At 39.9% G+C, this 22,040-nt stretch overlaps 1 protein-coding gene across 3 annotated transcripts in view; it reads left to right on the plus strand.

The window, feature by feature from the left end:
* Mpp7 (MAGUK p55 scaffold protein 7) overlaps positions 1–22,040 on the plus strand; it is a 225,124-nt gene that overhangs the window by 44,897 nt on the left and 158,187 nt on the right. For 2 of the 3 annotated variants that reach the window (XM_052157097.1, XM_052157098.1), the window contains one exon: positions 10,513–10,660. In XM_052157097.1, coding sequence (XP_052013057.1) covers positions 10,624–10,660 — 37 coding nt within the window. In that variant the 5' untranslated portion in view covers positions 10,513–10,623. The remainder of the gene's footprint in view (positions 1–10,512; positions 10,661–22,040) is intronic. The other variant, XM_052157099.1, reaches the window with a different exon arrangement.

Consider the following 22,040-nt stretch of genomic DNA (forward strand, 5'->3'; position numbering starts at 1 on the left):
TTGTGTTGTTTATGGCTATTGTGAAGGGTGTCATTTCCCTAATTTCTTTCTCAGCTTGTTTATCCTTTGAGTATAGGAAGGCTACTGATTTGCTTGAGGTAATTTTATATCCAGCCACTTTGGGACCTCATAAAATTGCAAAGTTTCTGTAAGGCAAAAGACACTGTCAAAAGGACAAAACGGCAACCAACAAATTGGGAAAAGATCTTTACCAACCCTATATCTGACAGAGGGCTAATATCCAAGATATACAAAGAACTCAAGAAGGTAGACTCCAGAGAGCCAAATAACCCTATTAAAAAATGAGGTACAGAGCTAAACAAAGAATTTTCACCTGAGGAGTATCGAAGGGTTGAGAAGCTCCTAAAGAAATCAGCATCCTTAGTTAGTCATCAGGGAAATGCAAATCAAAGCAACCCTGAGATTTCACCTCATACCAATCAGAATGGCTAAGATCAAAAACTCAGGAGAAATCAGGTGCTGGAGAGGATGTGGAGAAAGAGGAACACTCCTCCACTGCTGGTGGGATTGCAAACTGGTACAACCACTCTGGAAGTCAGTCTGGCAGTTCCTCAGAAAACTGGGCATGATACTACCAGAGGACCCCGTTATACTACTCCTGGGCATATACCCAGAGGATTCCCCAGCACGTAATAAGGACACAGCAGCCCTATTTATAATAGCCAGAGACTGGAAAGAACCCAAATGACCCTCAACGGAGGAATGGATACAGAAAATGTGGTATGCACATTAATTACACTATGGAATACTACTCAGCTATTAAAAATAATAAATTCATGAAATTCTTAGGCAAGTGGGTGGAATTGGAGAATGTCATCCTGAGTGAGGTGATCCAATCACAAAAGAACACACATGGTATGCACTCACTGATAAGCGGATATTAGCCCAGAAGCTCGGAATACCCAAGAAACAATACACATATCAAATGATGCCCAAGAAGAATGAAGGAGAGGCCCCTGCTTCTGGAAAGGCTCAGTGCAGCAGTGTAGGGGAATACCAGGACAGAGAAGGGGGAGGGAAGAGGGCTTATGGGACTTTCGGAGAGGGGGGATCCAGGAAAGGGGAAATCATTTGAAATGAAAATAAAGAATATATTGAATAAAAAAAATGAAAAAAAAACTAAACAAAAGTGAAGTTTACCACAGGTGTGTTACTGACAGCCTTGCTGGCTATAAAGCAACTCTACCTCATACATCTTCTTCCTTTTGTCATAGATTGTTAAAAAGATGGACAGCCAAATCTCAGTGTCATTCTGTATAGAAATAAAAAAAATGATTCTTAAGTTCATAGGGGCACATAAATGATTATCCAAAGTAACCTGAGCAAAAGCTACTACTGGGGATATTACCATAGCCAATTTCAAGTTATACTATAGAGCAATGATAAGAGAGACAACATGGTGCCGGCTTCCAAGCAGACGTACAGAGCAGTGGTGTAGAACTGAAGATCCAGTTATAAGTCCTTGCAACTTCTCCTGAATTTTGATGAAGATGCTACACATACACATTGGGGGAAAGACAGCATTTTCAGCAAGTAGTGCTGGGGAATTTTGGATGTCTACACATAGAAGGATGAAACGAGATTCTTAACCCTCATGCTGCACATATGCCAACTCTAAAATGAATCACAGGCCTCAACCTAAACCATAACTGCATAGCATCACTGCTAGAGTCTAGGCTAGGACTGGGGAGTATTCCAAGGTCTGGGCCTAGGCAGGCTCTTCTAAGTAGCACTCTTGTTGCCCTGGAAATAAGGCCAGCAGTTGCCGCACAGGACCTTATGGCAGTTTTTGAACAAATGCAAGTAATGTATAAAGGAAACGCAATCAAAACAACATCTGATTTCTCAATGGAAACGTTGAAAGCCTAGAGTAGTACACTCCACATCCTAAAAGACCATGTAGGCAACCTACAATAATTATCCCAGCAAAACCATCTGCTGTGAGTGAGGGAGCAAGAATTTTTTTCCATGACTTAAACAGCCTAAAAAATTTGTAAACAACAAAACAAAACCTTAGGAAATTATAGGAAACTATTTCAGACAGAAAAAGGGGTGGAGCAGAGAAACTCTGGTAATAAATACAAAACCATAATCATTAAAACCAGTATACTACTGATAATTAACACCATCACTAAAAATCAACATGATGACCACAATTTCAACAAAAATTTTAAGTATCAATGGCCATGATTCTCCAATCAAAAGGCACAGACTGACCGAATGTATCAAGAAACATAACTCACCTCTCTTCTGCCTACAAGAAACATATCTTAGTTCTAAAGACAGGAACTACCTTAAAGTAAAAGGATGGACAGAGAGCTCCAATCAGTTGGGGCTAGGAAGCAAGGAGGTGTTGCTATTCTCTTACAAAGTAGACTAAATCTAAAACTAACCAGAAGAGATAATGAGGGACACTTCATTCTAATCAAGTGAAGAATTAACCAGGAAGTGATTACTATCTGAAACATATATGCACTAAACTCAGGGGCACCCAATTTCATAAAAAGTCTACTATTGGAATTAATGATACACATTAACATTAATATATTAATAGTAGATGATTTAAGTACTATACTTTCCTCAATAGACAGGTCATGTGGATAAAAACATAAACAAACATCAGAATTAGTTAACACCATGCATCAAATGGACTGAACATATTTTCTTTGCTAACACCAAAGAACAAACATTCTACTCAGCAGCACATAAAAACCCTTATATCTTGAGACAAAAATTTTTTACCCCATCTTTTATCTTACCACAATGCAATAAAACTTAAAATTGACAGCAAAACAACACCAGCAACAACAACAAACTTCTAGTAAATATGAAAATTCAAAATAAGATTTAATAACTCATTACTAAACAATGAATAGGTCAAAGAAGGAACCAAGAAACTCAAAAATCTGGGAAAACAAACAAACCAAATCTAAACATATTCTATGGCAAGAAATAGAAAAATAAGAATAGAAATCAACCCAAAAGAAACAACAAAAACAATATAAGGAATCAATGAATCTAAGAGCCGGTTCTTTGAAATGATAAGCAAAATCATCAGATTCTTGGCCGGAACTAACAAAAGGAAAGAAAGAAGGAGAGGACCCAAATTAACAGAATTAGAAATGAACAGGGAAATATTACAACAGACACTAAAGAAATTCAGAATAGGGAATGTTTTTATAACCTGTGCTCAACAAAGCTGGGAAGTCTGAAAGGAGTAGATAACTTTATAGAGGCAGTGAAACCACCAAAATTAAATCAAGGAAGTTATCAACTTAAACAGAGCTTAACAAACAAGGAGACCGAAACACTAATAAAGAGGCTTCTAAAATAAAAAAAAAAAAAAAAAAAAAGGTCTAAACAGATGGATTCACAGTGGAATTCTACCAGCCATTTGAAGACTCGCAGCTAGGCATTCCTCTGCTATTCTATAACAGCAACAACCAACAAAAAGTGCTCTCCCAAGCTCCTAAGAAACCAGTGTCACTCTAACACCTGAACCAGGTAAAGACAGCATGACAGTAAAGGAAAACTGTAAGCCAACGTCTCTAGTGAACATAGACTCAAAAATACTCAATAAAATACAAATAGAATACACCCATGCATCCAAAAGATTATACACTCTGATCAAGTTGGCTTCATCCCTGAAATGCAGGAATGGTTTAACATACGGAAGCCAGTCAATGTATTAAACTATATAAGTGGATTTAATGACAAAAATCACATGTTCATCTCAATAGATGCAGAGAAAGCCTTTGTCAAAGTGATACCTTCATGATAAGAGTCTTAGAGAATATGTGGATGGAGGGAACATACCTCAGCACAATAAAAGAAACCTACAGGAAATCCAACTGAGATCAGACATGAGACAGGGACGTCTACGCTCCCCATCCCTCTTCAATACTGTCCTCTGAGCACTAGCTGGGAGAGGCAAGCAAGAGAAGGGAATTAAAGGGACACAAATAGAGAAAGAGGTCTTACTATCCTCTCTGCAGATGACATAGTTCTATGCATTAGAGATTCAAAACTTATACCAGAAAATTTCTAGAAATGATAAAAAAAAAATCAGCAACATGGTAGGATACAGAATCAACTTGCACAAATAAATAGCTTTTCAAAATTTTTTTTCCCACAAACATATCAGAAAGGACGTCATGGATAACAGTACCATTCACAATTCACCTAGCAATAGGTTAGGAGTGAACCTAACCAAGGAAGTGATGGACCTCTATAAAGAATAAACACTAGAGAGTGGAAAGACATCCCGTGCTGCTGGATGGGTAACTTCAGCAGCTTAAAATTTGACAAAGATGTAAAAAAAAAATAATAATGCTGATAAAAAGCATCTTTTAGAATTTGAGGAGTCAGGTGGAAGGGAGAAGGATAGAACTGAGGGAGTTGGAGGGTTAAGGACACCATAAGAAGACCTACAGAGTCAACTAGCCTGGGCCCATGGAGGCCCACAGAGGCTGAACCACCAGCCAGAGTCTGTACAGGGCCTGAACCTAGGTCCTGTGCACTTGTAGCAGATGTGCAACTTGGTCTTGATGTGGGTCCCTGGAGCGGAGGCTGTCTCTGCTGCCTGCATCCCCTTCCCCTAGCTGGACTTCCCGGTTGGGCCACAGTGGGAGAGGCTGACTTAGTCCGGCTGCTACTGGATGTCCCAGGGTGGGGTGCTACCCAAGGGGGTTTCCCCTTCTGTGAGGAGAGATTTATAAGGGCTGGGCGGGGCGGTGTGGAAGGCTCGATTGAGATGTAAAGTGAATAAATACTGAAAAAAACCCCACCAAACCAAACAAAGCATCTTTGACAAATGGTGCTGGGAAAACTGCACGTCCACAGGCAGAATAATCAGATTAGGCCTGTATTTATCACTTTCCACAAAAAACTAACACCAGATGGATCAGGGATTTAAGCCTGAAACCTGAGACACTGAAACATCTAGAGGAAGACATAGGTAGGCAGTGCCTACGTGATGTAGATTGTGACACGACTTCTGAATAAGACACCATTAGCTCAAGACCAGTAGTTAACAAGTGGGACTGCATCAAACTCAAAAACTGAGCATAGCAAGAAAAGGAGGTGAAACTGGGTGAAAAGGACCCAAGGGACGAGAGAGAATTTGTGCCAGCTGTACACCTGAGAGCGGTTTAATATCCAGAATATACAAAGGACACCAAAAACAGAGCAAAAAAAAAAAAAAAAATCCAAACCAAAATCAAACAGCCCATTTGAAAAGTGGGCTTGGCATCTGAATAGAGAGTTTACAAAAGAAGAAGGAGGGAGGAGGGAAGAGGGAAGAGGGAAGAAGGGGAGAAGGCAGTGGCAGCTAAGAAATAGCTCAGAAACATCCATAATCCCTATCAATTAGGGAAACACAAATCGAAATAACTGTGTGATTTCTTCTTATCCCAGTTACAATGGCAGAAATCAGTAGAACAGCCAGCCAACAGCAACTGCTGGCGGGGATGTGGGGAAAAAGGAGCTATCACTTACTATTGGTGGTTTTACAGTCTGGTACAGCCACTGTGGAAATCAGTGTGGAGAATTCTCAACAGCTAAAATAAATGTACCATATAACCCAGCTGTACCACCACACAGGACTTGACATCACTGTCCAAGATGCTTTCTCAGCCATATTCATTGCCATGGTTAGGCAATGCCTAGGAAATGGAAACAACCTAAATATCCTACAACCAAAAAGTAGATAGATGCTATGGAATACTACTTAGTGTTAAAGCAAAATAAAACTACAAACTTTTCACGTAAATAGATGGAACCAGGAAAGGTCATTCTGAGTGATGTAGCTCAGACCCAGAAAGACTAATGTCCCGTGTTCTCTGCTATTGGAGACTCCAGGTCCAACCCTTTAGATGTGAACACATAGCCAATAATAATAACCCTGACTACAGGAGCTAGGGCAGGACACTGGAGCTACTGTCAGGATGTGGGGGCTTGAGGGCAATTGAGGGGAATAGCGGGGTTATGTAATTTCATAGGGAAATAGAAAAGGGGGGACCCTTACAGAGGTAAATATAGAACAAGTGGGAAGGGGGTGAAGAAACTGCAGGAAACAGGTGATATGGGAAATGGGAAGGGGGGGAATCCCTGGGGAGGAAGAAGGGTAAAAAAAAAAAAAATATAGAAGCAGGAAGGTAGATGAAATCGCAATATAGATAGCTGAAAAAAATCACAAGGAATCAAATTATAAACTATTTACAAAACAAATAACACCCTCTCAAAACCCTACAGGGCACAAAATGTAGAGTGTAGATATACATATAGTTTTAAGAAATTTTTCTCATCTAGGCTAACAGCTCTCTCTCCAGTAGTCAGAGGCCACTTAAAAACCCCCACCCCAGACATGAGGAGAAGTCCTTTTTACAGTTATTGGCCAGGCTAAGGCACTTCCCAAAATGCACAGTCTATTGTTGTGCTTGGTTGCCCCTGGCCTCCTCCCCAAGAGGTGGAAGGTAATTCCTGATTGCTGAAGACACCACGTGCATCAGAGACGTGGTTCAGAGCTCTGAGGTGGGGCTGCCTCTTCCTGAGGGCTAGCTTTCATGGTCCTTACTCATGCCAAGGTACCAGTGCTTTTACTAGATGTTGAAAGTGCAAAGGAGAAATGTTATTTCAGCATCCCCCCCTCCCCCAAACATAGCTAAGCATTATGCTCCTCCTTTCTCCCTGCAAGGCCTTTGAGATTGGAGTGGTCTGCGGATGTTCTGTGAGAACTGTTTATGTGCACAGCATGTACTCTGTTTCTGTGTGCATGCATGTGTGTGGTACTGCAGGGCTTCAAGCACTCAAGGCATGGGCCCTGCCAGTGAGCTATGTCCTAAGCCCGAAAATCATTTCATGTGAACAGATTTGTGGCATGGAGCTCTGTCTGGTCTCTGTTACATTCTTTTTTTTTTTTTTATTCGATATATTTTTTATTTACATTTCAAATGATTTCCCCTTTTCTAGCCCCCCACTCCCTGAAAGTCCCATAAGCCCCCTTTTCTCTGTTACATTCTTACAGCTATGTCTCTGAAGATTTGTAGATATGTTAACAGATATTAGAGTGCTTCATTAATTAATGTTACCAATGAATCTCCGAAACTGCCCTTTAAAGATTTGCAATGTTAGATTTATAATGTAGACATTACTCTTACTTGGATTATTTCATTGTTCTGTTAGATTCAGAACTGGAAGCCTGACTTTTAAATCCCTGATCACGGCCATTGTCTCCTGAAATAACAGGCCACCGATAGCTGTTATACGATTTGCAGAACGCTTCCATGTTCAGGGAAAACCTGCCTAAGTAGAGATTGATTTATTGTTTTCTTTACTGTATATGTTCATATTAAACAATAATTTTTCATGGAACTTTGTTGCTAGATGAATTAAGTCAATTTTTGCTTTACAAGAAATCAAAAAATTCCTTGGGCTGGAGAGATAGCTTTCAAGTACATGTGCTTGCTGAGTAAGCCTGGGGTAAGTAAGTTAGATCCCTAGAACTCAGGGTGAAAGGAAAGAACCGAACCCCCAAAGTTGTCCTGGGTATTTCCACGTGTGTGCTGTAACATTCATGTATCTTACACGCATAGCAAAGACACACACGCACGCACACACACATACATACATACATCATCACCATCACCATCTTCCTTCAGGTACTTGCAGTTCTGTGATTGGCCACTGGATGTCAGCAGTGCTACAGAGGCGTTGAATGTAGCCAGGGTAGACTTGAACATTTTGAGCACGTAGACCTTCATGTAGTTCACTGTTTCCACGTGATCAATGCCAGGAAAACCTGATCCAGTGTGATATATAGAAGCAAGGTACAACTGGAATAGTGAAATTTCAAAAATAAGCCTTTTTAAAGGAGAGCTGTAATGGTCCTGTTGGGTATTGTAAATGCCTCAGGTGCATTTGATACTGCTGTTTTGTTCCTGGCATCCAGGTCTTTCTCTTTTTTATGGAAAGATGGATTGAACTTCAATTTAAGAATATCCAGTAATCCCTCTTAGGACATACTGTAACAGCTGGTATTTTTGTGTTGTAGTAAATCGGTTCCATACAACGGTCAGCAATAATTACGGCTGTATTCTGACAAATTCCAAAGCATTTTCAATCAATTTAGCCAAGGAAAATAACATTATTACACAAAAATTTAACCCAATTTGAAAGTTAAATCCAGCAATACTACTTCATTCCACAAAATGCTGAGCATTTTTCTAGTTAGGATTCTATCAGACTGTTTTTAAAAATTCATACACTTGCACTTTTCTAGGAAGAGAATTATGATGTATAATATATTCTTAGAAGATTATTACTTTTTGATAAACACACAGCCTGGGACAAATTTAACCCTGATAGTTCATCTTGAAAAAAGAATGAAAAATGCTAATTCCTCTCATGTGTGGTAACAGTGGCTTAAAAATTGTTTTGAAGAGGGATATCAGGGTTTTGTCAGTATTCCTGCACTGAGGACTGTCCCACATTCTATTAAATCTTGCATTTTTTTTTGATAAAAGTATAAATTGGGTTATGTGACATATGTAGTTTATAAATGTGAAACACCATGCGTTCCTTAGGTGGTGAAAAGGTGGGGTTAGTATAGAGTGTATGTGTTTCTGTGCTTGTGGTGACTGCTACGCGAAATCTGACTTCTCGTGGCCTGAAGAGCTAAGTTGTATGTACACAGACTCGGGAAAAGCACCATATCTGCTTACATCATAAAGAGGTATTACCCTAATGGTACAAGTGTGTGTGAATACACTTTATACATTTCCAATTGTTTTTTTTTCCTTTCCTGTTAGGAAAATAAAAGTCCGTTAACAATGGATTCTTTAGATTATCAGTGGTCTTTCTGGAGTTCTATTTGCTTCATCTGTGCCCTTGCTTTATAGAAGGTATATTTTTATGTAGTTAAATCTTAATCCTGATTGGAATAATTTATGAGACCAAAGCAAGGTTTCCTTGTAAGATTTTTGGAGAAAAGGCCGTGTCATGAGTGAGGCCTGGCTCGCCCTCTCCTTTTCATTTTTAACTTTTAGCTCAGTGAGTTATATTTTTGCTTGGAATTTAAATAACTGCCGTCCTATTTTTAATTAACGCCGTTCCCTGTCTGGGTGTGTAGTGTGAGCGGATTGTGTTTGCCTTTGTGAGAATGGGAAGCAGATGGGAAGGCATCACAGCAGGTAATCAAGTCCAAGAAAGTCTATTTGATGGTGGATTTTTTTTTTAAATATCAGTTTTCACTTCGACAATTAAAATGCTAATTTAGAAGGCTTTACTGGAATTTTACAGCTGCACTTTTCTCAAGTGAAAGCTGGTAAGCTAGTTTGTCGCCATTCTGTAATATGAATCAGCAATTTAGAGTCTTCAGGAATTGAAGTGAATCATTTTTCCAGTGTTTACAGTGTCTGTTTTTCTTGTTGTCTTTAATATATGTTAAAATATGCTTTTAAGTGACTGAGTTTGCTGTATGGCAAATTGGGGGAAAATGTACTAAAATGCTTTGTATAGTTATGATTTCAGCAAAAAAAATGTAAATGATGTGTATTTTCCGTTGTTAGTCTGCAGTGATCCAAATTTAAAACACATGGCGGGCTCGTTCTTAGGCGCTGGGCTGGGTGGATTGTGATCTCCCTGTTTCCTTGTATGTTTTAACTTTGTAATTGTATTGCCTGAATTAAAGAAATAAAGTGCCACACAACCAGCTTTTATCGTTTGCTTACCCCGTGCAAGGCATGTCTTGACACATTTAATTATCATGCAGTTCTGAGTTATCTTCATTTGCATATAAGGAAATTAAGGCTTAATAATATTAAATAAGTTACCCAAGATCACAGAGCCAGCAGGATTAGAGGTAAATCGAGAACTGACCGTGCACAGCTTTTATATACACACTCTCCTATCCTCTTATTGTGAGATAACGTTAGGCTAGTCAATGAAAACTGTATATTTTCCAGGGTATAACCAAGCTTAAATTTTTACTAAAAGAAGGTTTAGCTTGGATTGCTAGCACTTCTGTGAGCTGTATCAATGCCCTGCTTCTAGCCGGGCAACTTTGTCAAGGATATGCTCAGCCTGTGGTACTGGGATGAACTCAACAGAGTTGTAGCTTGCTAGTGACTCCAAGAGTCTCTGTCAGACGTTGGAAAATACAGCTAGAATTAGGATAAGAGAGGGAGAAGTGGCTACACAGACTCTTCTGAGAGGGCAGGGTGCATCTGATGAGCAGCCCCCAGCAAATGTCACAGTCCTTGACACATGCAGGGCCAGTATGTGTTCAGTCAGAAACGACATCAAAATCATTAACTCTCCTGTTAAATATCAGCCTGTCACTGCAGAAAAAAATATTCCTTAGATGAACTATGATGGCTCTGGTATAGTGCTAAATACAAATTTTAAATTAGTTTTAGGGCGTTTGATTTAGTAAAAGATACTTGCTTTTTTTTTATATACATATAAATGTTTAAATGTTTCTTTTCTTCCTAGGAAGGGCTTGCAGGACAACTCTTGGGTGAAACACGGCTGCAGTCCATTAAATTTCCTGGCGCTTCCTGAGACAGGAGAGTGGAGAACGGCCACATATCCGCAGCCTGCATCATGCCAGCGCTGGCCACAGGATCTGCTTGCGACACGGGTACGAGAGAGAACCCAAGGGGACGGTTTTCCCTATATTCTTACATCATTATTATTCCTAGTGGCTGTGACATTGTGGGTCCAAACGAACCACATTTGTTTTTCTGTGACTAACATACAATCAGTCCCAGGAAGCTCTGAACTAGAGAGAGTAACAGGTATTCAGACTGCGTCCTACTCCAGTTGGTGGTGCTGCCCATGCCTTTGATTGTTTTTGGAACAACATTGTGCATTTAATTGCTTAAAATGAAGTATTTGAGAACACCCAGTGTATCGGCAGATACTGTCATGCCCGTCTGCACTGCCGTCACTCTCTTTTAACAGCCGATGGGACATTTTTGCCATACTTTCATCAGACCTCTTGCTTTCTGTTCTATTTATATGTTTTTATTCTCTTTTTCAGTCACCAGGGATAAAAAAAAAAATCTGGAATTCCGTACACATCATTAAGAATTTATACCAGGAGGAGTGGTAGTAAGCAGAGTATAAAGTGAATAAATAAATAAATAAATAAATAATAAAAGGAAGTTATGTTAAAACTAAACAGTGGGCCGTTGGTATGACACAATGGGTAAAGGGGCTTGCTGCCAAGGCAGACTGGCTGAGTTCAGTCCCGGGGACCTACAGGATGGAAGGAGAGCCACGTGTGAGAGTTGTCCTTGGACTTTACTCTCCCATCACACACACCCTCTTTCCCTCACTCACGATAACTAAGGAAAGGCTAGCAACAACATGTGCACGCTAACACATCTCGTTGACTGTAGTATTTAGAGACCGGTGGAATGAGTACATATTTCTTAAAGCACACACCATGCAGATAAAATCTTCTTTCTGACCTGATTTAGCACAGGGTTGGCATCCTTGCAGGCAGCGCTATGTAAGTATAGATTGCTGGATGCTTGCAGAACGCCTCAGAATGAGGGCGAGTGACTAGGGCTGAAATCCAGCACAGTGTGTGCTTCACCAGTGGGAAGCACTGGATTTAATCCTCAGTACAAAAGAGAACTAAAGAATGAGTGTGGTTAGGAAACAGGCCTTCCTTTTGCTTGTTTTGACTTGTTTGAGGCAGCGTTTTGCTCCGTGTATCCTAGATTAGCCTTCAAGTTCACAGTCTTCCTGCCTCCGGGCTCAAGAGCGCTTGAATATTCTGAGTGCTGCTATACTCAGGCCATGCTGTAAAGTTTGAAGACTCCTCAGAAGTGGTGGCAAAGTGTCTGGTGTGTCACAGTGGCCGTGGAATCCCTGACCTCAGGGACCACATAAAGTCCCTGAGGCATCTGACTCCCTGCCCCCACCCCTGCCTTTCCAGGCAGGGTATCTCATTCTGGTGGACTTCACTGACCCCAGTTTAAGCAAACTTAGTGCACACCCTCTGCAAGGGCTGCTCGCTTCCTCCTCTCCGTCTATCGGCAGATTTCCCCTCCTAGACACGCGGACTGGGCTTATTTTATTGTTGTGAGGCAATTTTAGTTTTTTGGTTAAATCCTGTTAGGCTTTCATTTGCCCCTCCCCCCCATGATGTTCATTTGGAAGTCAACTCCTTTGGAAATTTTTTTCTTTTTAGTGTGTATATAGTTTTGTGTTTTTTACAATGTAGAATGAATAAGTGAGCTTCCTGTGGTGACATGGAAATTATAGATAATAATTTTCTAGGTGTGAATGTACTGTAGTTATATAGTATATTGTACTTCCTTATTCACTGATATGGTGTCAGCGTAATTGATAGCCAAGTATTGCTAATGACATATAACTGAAAGGCTGAATGAAATATAGGTTCACAGTTGAGAGCTGTCGGTCACAGATGGCTGGTATGGAATTTACAAAGAGCTTTCCCACACAGCATGTCACTTAGAAGAGAAAGTTACTGACTTATGACACCTGCTTTCTGGTGTTTTCTAGCCTGTGTGCTAGAAGGTTTGAGTCAGGCAGGGAAGACATGCCTGTTCCCAGGTCAGTGTGGTGTTTGCATCCAGTGTTTAGAGTTCATGCTTAGAACCCTGTACAGGTGCAGTTGATGCTCTTTTTACTAATGTTATGTTGCCTAGCAACGTTGTTGTTGTGTTGCCATTGAGTCTCCAAGAGAATCAAGTTACAATGACTTCTGTGACTGATGATCACGTCACAGAAGGAAGGCTCTTGGCTTTAGACATGCATACTGGAGTCATTTGAGAAAACACTGTGTGGGATGTGTTATACAAATGTGTGTGTACGGGTGTGTACCCTTATGCAGTTGTGGTGGCCAGAGAAAGATGTGGGTGTCCTGGTCCCCACACACACACACACGCGCACACACACTCACACACAGTCACATATCTACATGCCTAGCTTTTTATGTTGGTGCTGCAGAATCCAACTTGAATATTCATGTTACACAGAAAGCGCATTTACCCTCTAGCTCATTTCCCCAGTCCTGGAAATACTTTCATAATTTTTTATAAGCCAGTCATTGCCCCTTCCCACTCTGCCCTCCCTCAGTTCCTCATCCCATTCCCCCTGCTCCACCCCCATCTCCAAGAGGATGTTCCCCTCCCTGCAAGGCCTCCCCATTTCCTGGGGCCTCAATTCTCTCTCGGAGGTTAGGCATGTCTTCTCCCACTGAGGCCAGAGCAAGCAGTTCTCTGCTGTATCTGTGCTGGGGGCCTTGGAGCAGCTGGTGTATGCTGCCTGGTTGGTGGCTCAGTGTTTGAGAGATCTCAGGGGTCCAGGTTAGTTGAGACTGCTGGTCTTCCTATAGGGTTGCCCTCCTCCTCAGCTTCTTCCAGCCTTTCCCTAATTCAACCACAGGGGTCTTAGACTTCAGTCCAGTGGTTGGGTATAAGTATCTACATCTGCCTCAGTCAGCTGCTTGGGCTGTCTGAGGACAGCCATGCTAGGTTCCTGTCTGCAAGCATACCATAGCATCAGTAGTAGTGTGAGGTCTTTGAGCCTCTTCTTGAGATGGATCCCAAGTTAGGCCAGTTACTAGATCACCTTCCCTCAGTCTCTTCTCCATTTTTTGTCCTTGCAATTCTTTTAGACAGGAACAATTCTGAGTCAGAACTTTTGACTGTGGGATGGCAACTCCATCCCTCTCCACTTGATGCCTTGTCTTTCTACCTGAGGTGGACTCTACAAGTTCCCTCTCTTCATTGTTGGGCTATTCATCTAAAGTCCCTCCCTTTGAGTCTTGAGATTTTCTCATCTCTCAGGTCTCTGGTACATTCTAGAGGGTCCCCAACACCCCCCCTCCCTAGATTGCATATTTCCATTCATTCTGGGCTTCTCTCCTGCCTCTCCATACCTAATCCTTTCCCCTTTCCTCTCCTCTTTCCCACCCAGGTCTCTCCCTCCTTCTGCCTCCCGTGATTGTTTTCTTCACCTTCTTAAGTGGGGTTGAAGCTTCCTTACTTGGGCCCTTCTGCTTGTTAACCTTCTTGAGTTCTGTACATTGTATCCTAGGTATTCTGTACTTTATTTATTTATTTTGGCAAATATCCACTTTTTTTTTGGCTTAATAACACTTAGTGAGTACATATCTGAGTTACCTCACTCAGGACGACATTTTCTAGTTCCATCCATTTACCTGCAAAACTCATGATGTCCTCGTTCTTAATGGCTGAATAGTATTCCATATTTCCTGTATCCATTCTTTTGTCGTGGAACAACTGGGCCATTTTTACCTTCCAGCTATCACAGATAAGGCTGCTGTGATCATAGTGGAACACATGTTTCTGTGGCATGGTGGGCATCTTTTGGGTATATGCACACAAGTGGTATTGCTGGGTCTTCAGATAGATCTATTTCCAGTTTTCTGAGGAGCCTCTGAATTGATTTCTAGAGTGGTTGAACCAGTTTGCAATCCCACCAGCAATGGAGGAGTGTTCCTCTTTCTCCACATCCTCTCCAACATGAGTTTTTGATCTTAGCCATTCTGATTGGTGTAAGGTGAAGTCTTAGGGTTGTTTTGATTTGAATTCTCTGATGAGTAAGGACTTGAACATTTCTTTAAGCGATTCTCAGCCTTTTGAGATTCTTCTGTTGTGAATTCTCTGTTTAGCTCTATGCACCATTTTCTTGATTTGGTTCTTTAGTTTTTTGGAGGCTAGCTTTTTGATTTTTTAAAAATATATTTTAGATATTAGCCCTTTATTGGATGTGGAGGTAGTGAAGATTTTTTTTTTCCCCAATCTGTAGGTTGCTGATTTGACCTATTGACTGTGTCCTTTGCCTTACAGAAGCTTTTCAGCTTCATGAGGCCCCGTTTATCAATTCTTGATTTTAGAGCCTGAGACATTGGAGTTCTGTTTTGAAAATTTCCCCCCATATGCCAGTGAGTTCAAGGCTCTTTCCCACTCTCCCTTCTAGTAGATACAGTGTATCTGGTCTTATGTTGAGGTCCTTGATCCACTTGGACTTAAGCTTTGTGCAAGGTGATAAATATGGATTTATTTTCATTTTCTTACATACCAACTTCCAGTTAGACCAGCAACATTTATTGAAGATCCTTTTTTCCCCCCATTGTATATTTTTGGCTTCTTTGTCAAATATCAAGTGTTCATAAGTGTGTGGTTTTATTTCTGGGTCTTTAATTCTATTTCATTGATCAACCTGACTGTCTCTGTACCAATACCATGCAGTTTTTATCACTATTTCTCTGTAGTACAGCTTGAGGTCAGGGAGGAACATCCCCTAGAAGTTCTTTTAATGTTAAGAATTGTTTTCTTTTCTTTCTTTATGAGACAAGGTTTCTCTGTGTAGTCCTGGCTGTCCTGTAACTCACTCTGTAGACCAGGCTGGCCTTGAACTCAGAAATCCATCTGCCTGTGCCTCCCAGGTGCTGGGATTACAGGTGTGTGCCACCATTGCCCGGCAAGAATTGTTTTCTATATCCTGTGTTTTTTGTTTTTCCGTATGAAATTCATAATTACTGTTTCTATGTCTATGAAGAATTGTGTTGGAATTTTGATGGGGACTCCATTGAATCTGGAAATTGCTTTTAGTAGGATGCCCATTTTTTACTATGTTAATCCTACTAATCCATCAGCATGGGAGATCCCTCCATTTTCTGTTTCTTTCTTGACAGATTTGAAATTCTTGTCATACAGATCTTTTACATGTTTGGTTAGAGTTACCCCAAGATATTTTATATTTGTGACTATTGTGAAGGGTGTTGTTTCCCTATTTTCTTTCTCAATCTGTTTATCATTTGTTTGAGTTAATTTTATGTCTAGCCACTTTGAAGTTGTATATCAGCTATAGAAATTCTGTGGTAGAATTTTTGGGGTTACTTATGTATACTATCATATCAACAGCAAACAGTGATACCTTGAATTCTTCCTTTCCAATTTGTATCCCTTTGATCTCCCTTTGTTTTCTTATTAATCTGTCTAGAACTTTGAGTACTATATTGTATAAATATGGGGAGAGTTGGCAGCCTTGTTTTGTCCCTGATTGAGTGGTATTGCTTTAAGTATCTCTCCATTTAATTTTATATTGGCTGTTGGTTTACTGTATATTGTTTTTATTATGTTTAGGTATGGGCTCTGAATTCCTGATCTATCCATACTTTTAACATGAAGGGGTGTTCTATTTTGTCAAATGCTTTTTCCGCATCTAAAGAGATGATCACGTGCTTTTTTTCTTTGTGTTTGGTTATATAGTAGATTATGTTAATGGATTTTTGTAAGTTGAATCAACCTGGAATCCCTGGAATCTCTGGAATGAAGCCTACTTGATTGTGGTGAGTGCTGGTTTTGTTGTGTTCTTGGATTCAGTTTGCTAGAATTTTATTGAGTATTTTTGCATCGATATTCATAAAAGAAATTGGTGTGAAGTTCTCTTTCTTTGTTAGGTCTTTATTTGGTTTAGGTATCAGAGTGATTGTGGCTTCATAGAGTGAATTAAGTAGTGCTCTCTTTCTAGTTTATGGAATAGTTTGAGGAGTATTGGTTTTAACTCTTCTTTGAAGATCTGGTAGAATTCCATGCTAAAGCCATCTGGCCTTTGGGTTTGCTTGTTTGTTTTGTTTGGGAGGTTTTTAATGACTGCTTCTGTTTCCTTAGGGGAAATGAGACCATTTAGTTTGCCTGCTCTTGATGTAACTCTGGTACATTGTATCTGTCTAGAAAATCACCTATTTAATCTAGACTTTCCAGTTTTGTTGAGTATAGGCTTTGGTAGTAGGATCTAATGATTTTTTTGAATTTCCTCAGTTTCTTTATCTCTGTGCCCTTTAGTTAGTTTGGCTAAGGGTTCATCTATCTTGTTGATTCTCTCACAGAACCAGCTTCTGGTTTTGTTGATTTGTTGTATTGTTCTCTTTGTTTCTATGTGGTTGATTTCAGCCCTGAGTTTTGACTATTTCCTGTCATCTACTCTTCTTGGGTGTGTTTGCTTAATTTTGTTCTAGGGCTTTCAGGTATGCTCTTAAGTTGCTAGTGTAGGGTCTCTCCAATTTCTTTAGGAGGGCACTTAGTGCTATGAGTTTTCCTCTTAAGCAGTTTAGTACTGCTTTCATTATGTCCCATAAATTTGTGTATGCTGTGCCATCATTTTCATTGCATTCCAGGAAGTCTTTAATTTTTTTTCTTTATTTCTTCCCTGACCAGCTTATCACTGAGTAGAGTTGTTCAATTTCCATGGGTATGTGGGTGTTCTCTTGTTTTTGTTGTTATTGAAGTCATAATCAGTGGTGATCTGATAGGATTCCCCTTTCAATCTTCTTATTTTGTGATCAATTATATAGTCAGTTTTGGAGAATGTACCACGAGGTGCTGAGAAGAGAGTATATTCACTTGTTTGGGGGTGAAATGTTCTATAGATACCTGTTCAATCCATTTGGTTCATAACTTCAATTAGTTTCACTGTGTCTCTGTTTAGTTTCTGTTTCAGTGACCTGTCCATTGGTGAGAGTAGGGTGTTGAAGTCTCCCACTATTATTGTGTGTGGGGTCTTTTGAGCTTTAGTAAAGTTTCTTTTATGAATGTGGGTGCCCCTGCTTTTGGGCCATATATGTTCAGAATTGAGACTTTCTCTTGGTGTTATTTTTCCTTTGATGAATATGAAGTGCCCGTCCCCATCTTGTTTGATAACTTTGGTTGAAAGTCTGTTTTATTGGATATTAGAATGGCAACTCCTGCTTGTTTCTTGGGACCATTTGCTTGGAAGATTTTTTTCCCCAGCCTTTTACTCTGAAGTAGTGTTTGTCTTTGTTATTGAGGTGTGTTTTTTTTTTTTTTATGCTGCAAAATGCTGGATCCTGCTTGTGTATTCATTATTATTGCAGAATTTAATCTGTTGATATTGAGAGATATTAAAGACAGATGATTGTTGGTTCCTGTGTATGTTTGTTGTTATTGGTAGCATTATGTGTATAAGATTCTCTGCTTTTGGGTTTGCTGTGAGATGATTAATTTCTTGTATTTTTTTTTTTTTTCTTCATTGGTGTAGGCACCCTCCTTGTGTTGGAGTTTTCCTTCTAGAATCCTTTGTAGGGCTGGATTGGTAGATACATATTGTTTAAATTTGGTTTTGTCATGAAATATTGTGGTTTCTCCATCTATGGTGATTGAGAGTTTTGCAGAGTATAGTGGCCTGCACTGGTATTTGTGTTCTCTTAGGGTCCGCATGACCTATGCCTAAGCTCTTCTAGCTTTTAGAGTCTCTGTTGAAAAGTCTCTTGTAATTTTGATAACGTCTGCCTTTCTATGTTATTTGGCCTTTTCCCCTTTCAACTTTTAATATTCTTTGTTCTGTTCTGTGCATTTAGTGTTTTTATTACTATGTGACAAGAAATTTTTCTCTTTTGGTCCAATCTATTTGGTGTCCTATAGGCTTCTTGTACATTTATGGACATGTCTTTGTTTGGGTTGGGGAAGTTTTCTTCTTTGATTTTGTTGAAGATGTTTTCTGGTCCTTTGACGTGTGCATCTTTGTTCCCTTGTATTTCTATTATTCTTAGGTTTGGTCTTTTCATGTGTCCTGGATTTCTTGCATATTTTAGGTTAGGAGTTTTTTATGTTTTGTATTTTCTTTGACTTTTGTTTCCATATTGTCTAAGTTATCTTTGATGCCTGAATTTCTCTCTTTTATCTCTTGTGTTCTGAAGTTCCTGACCCCTTTTCTAGGTTTTCCATTTCAGTGTTGCCTCCATTGTGTTTTCTTTATTATTTCGACTTTGATTTTTAGATCTTGGACTGCTTTGTTCAATTCCTTCACCTGTTTGATTGTGTTTTCCTGTATTTCTTTAAGGGATTTATTTGTTTCCTCTTTAAGGGCTTCTACCTGTTTACCTGTGTTTTCCTTCAGTGAGTCAATTATATCCTCCTTAAAAGCCTATTATCTTCATGAGATGGGATTTTAGGTCAGCATCTTGGTTTTCAGGTATGTTGGTATATCCAGGGCTTGCTGTGGTGGGAAAACTGAGTTCTGATTGTATATTGGCTGCTGTTACTTTTTCTTGCACTTGCCTCTTATCATCTGGTCATCTCTGGTGTTAACTGGCCTGGGTGTCTCTGTCTGGGACTTGCCTCCTGTATTCCTGGGTTGGTGCAGATGTCTTGGGAGATCTGTGGTCCTGGCTATAGCAGATCTCCTGGGAGTCCTTCAGACTGTGGGGTCTGTTGCCCTGGGTGCAGCAGGTCTCCTGGAATGCTGTCAGACAGTGTGGTCTTCAGAGGGGCAGACACACTGATGAACTGCCCTGTTGGGAAGGTGCAGGGAGGAAGGGAGGTGGATTTTGAGCAGAGGGGATACCAAGTCTGCTGGGCTCCTTGGGGTCCCAGCTGCCTGGGTTATTTGGCAGTGTCCTTTACCTATTGCTCTGGGTGCAGCAGATTTCCTGGGAGGCTTTCAGACTGTGGAGTCTTTAGAGGCCCCTGGCAATGCTTTATAATGTAAAACCCTGAGCATGTATCCCTCTTCGCCTTTCTGCTTATTTCACTATGGGGGGGGGGGGAGTGACTTTTTAAAGCACAATATGAATACATTCCCGTCTCCTCAATCTTATTTCTTTAAGAGTTCAACATTTAACATAGTTCATATGTAGCTCAGCTGTAGAGCACATGATTGGCACATGTGAGGCCGCAGGTTTGATCGGTGGCACCAGAAAAGCATGTATGTTTGACTCGTCTTAAAACAAGTCACAGATTTTGTTATATGCTACCGTTTAGGTCATCTAATTTTTTTCTTCTTGCTGCATGTGGGACTGAAGGTAGAGTCCTGTGCTCTCTGCACAGGTTCTTGACCTCTGAGCTACATCCCTGGCTCTGTCCTTTAACTGTGATGGCAAGGGCCACTCCTTGGAGAGCTATGTGCATGGGGTATTACGGATGTATAGTGTGACGTGCATGCGTATCCACATCTCTGCCCAGTACTTCTGTGTCATCTCCTGTATCATCTCCTGTATCATCTTCTGTATCATCTCCTGTATCATCTCCTGTATCATCTCCTATATCATCTCTTGAGTCACGCGGTTTCACATGGCTTTAAAATGTCACAGACTTGTTAAGCCTCCTAACCATACTTGGAGTGTGTTGAAGCTCCTGGTCCCCACACTCTTGCCCGTGTTCATTACTGTCAGTCTTTGTTCTTGCAGTCATCTGACAGGAAAATCATGGTATGTTAGCAGTAAAGGTGGGTTGTTCCTTCTGTGGAGGACATATTCATGCCTCCTTTCCTGACACACGTCTGTCTATTCAAGCCTGTTCTCTACCATTGCATTATTTTATGATGTTCTAATTTATTTGCAGAATTTCTCATTTTACATTTTATATATTAAAATTTTGGGTCATTTCTTCTAGTCGGTCACTTGTCTTTTTATTTATTTTTATTTTTATAGAGTTGAGGATCATATAATCACATCTTGGTTGTTGCTTTTCTCACTTCATCTTGAGTTTGGCTCCCTTGTCCAAGAGCACATACATTCTCCAAGATTTCTTTTAATATATTTAAAGATTTGTTTTTACACTTGGAATTTTAATCTGACTGCAGTTTGGATGCAGAGATCTAACCTTTCCTCACAGATTGTCAATTATCTTAGAATGAATGCCCTGTAGTACACTCTTTGAGCTAAGTTCATAGTTTGTTTGTTTTTTTTTTTTTCACCATATAGGAACACCATGCACATTCTTGGTTTTCTTTCTGGATTATAATGGCCTGTTGATTTCATCTTTAAACATGTAATATTCCAGTTTTTATAGTAAGTTTAAAATTACAAAGGTAGCATAGCAGTACCTCACACCCAGCTTCTGCCACGGTCAACCTTCTGCATTCATGAGGCAAACTCTAACTAAAACCCACTCTTGTTTCCTTAACTCTGCCCTCATGTCTGCCTCTCATTTGGAGAAGCGTGCTGCGTGTACCTTGCTGACACCATAGTCTCGTGGCTTGGTGCATTCTTCGGCTTGTCCTGGTCACAGGAAAGGTGCCTACTGTCAGCTTGACGGAGACTCCTAATGCTGCCAGTCACCCGGCTCTCGGTTTCTCCACTATCAAGTGCCTTCCCGTTTCCTCTTTCTATAATATATATTCTATGTATTTATATAAACATATATTACAAATATATGAAATATGATATATAAATAAATATAATATTTATATGTGCATATAAATATATATTAATAATACATATTTATATAATTATTGAGTATAATACATATAATATTTTATATGTATGCAAATATATAAATATAAATACATTTGTATATACATATGTACATGTACATATACATATTACACATATAATATTTAAATTCATATAAATATATATGTACATATATACTATAAACATGTTTATACTAATACTATAAACATATTTATATAGTATATGCTATATATAATATATATAATATTTCTATATTATTTTCTTGGGTATCTTTATGAGAATATCACACTTGATGACAGTTACATTTTGTTTGCCCCCATTCAGGGTGGAGTATCAATGTAAGTTTCTTGGATTCTGGTCTTCTCTCCATTTATTCATTTGTCCACGGTTGGTGTCGACTGGTGGCTGTTTGGCTTCTGTCTGGGGTTATCATCCAGCGCTGTCTTACATTGCTACCTCAGTTCTGACGGTTCCTTTTATCCCACCACTGATGGACTGGCTTATTTCCTAGCACTTGCTTACCCCTGGCAGCTAAGAGGTACCAGCTCATCTTGAGTATTTTGTGCTGTTCCTCATGTAGCCTTTTCTCCAAGGAGCCTAGTTTCTTTTGGGAGAAGAATAGGATTAGAAATGGAGACTTACGAGCTGTTTTGCTCGTTGAGTGTGACTCTAGACCCTCTCAGCTCACAAAGCAGAGACACAGTACAAATTTATTCATCCATGTGCTAATATCCACAAGGCCATCTGAATCTTTCTGTGTAGGTCAGTTGAGCTGTAGTCAGTGTTCACTGATGTCTCC

Source organism: Apodemus sylvaticus, chromosome 14 (genome assembly GCF_947179515.1).
Source record: "Apodemus sylvaticus chromosome 14, mApoSyl1.1, whole genome shotgun sequence".
Lineage (NCBI taxonomy): Eukaryota > Metazoa > Chordata > Mammalia > Rodentia > Muridae > Apodemus > Apodemus sylvaticus.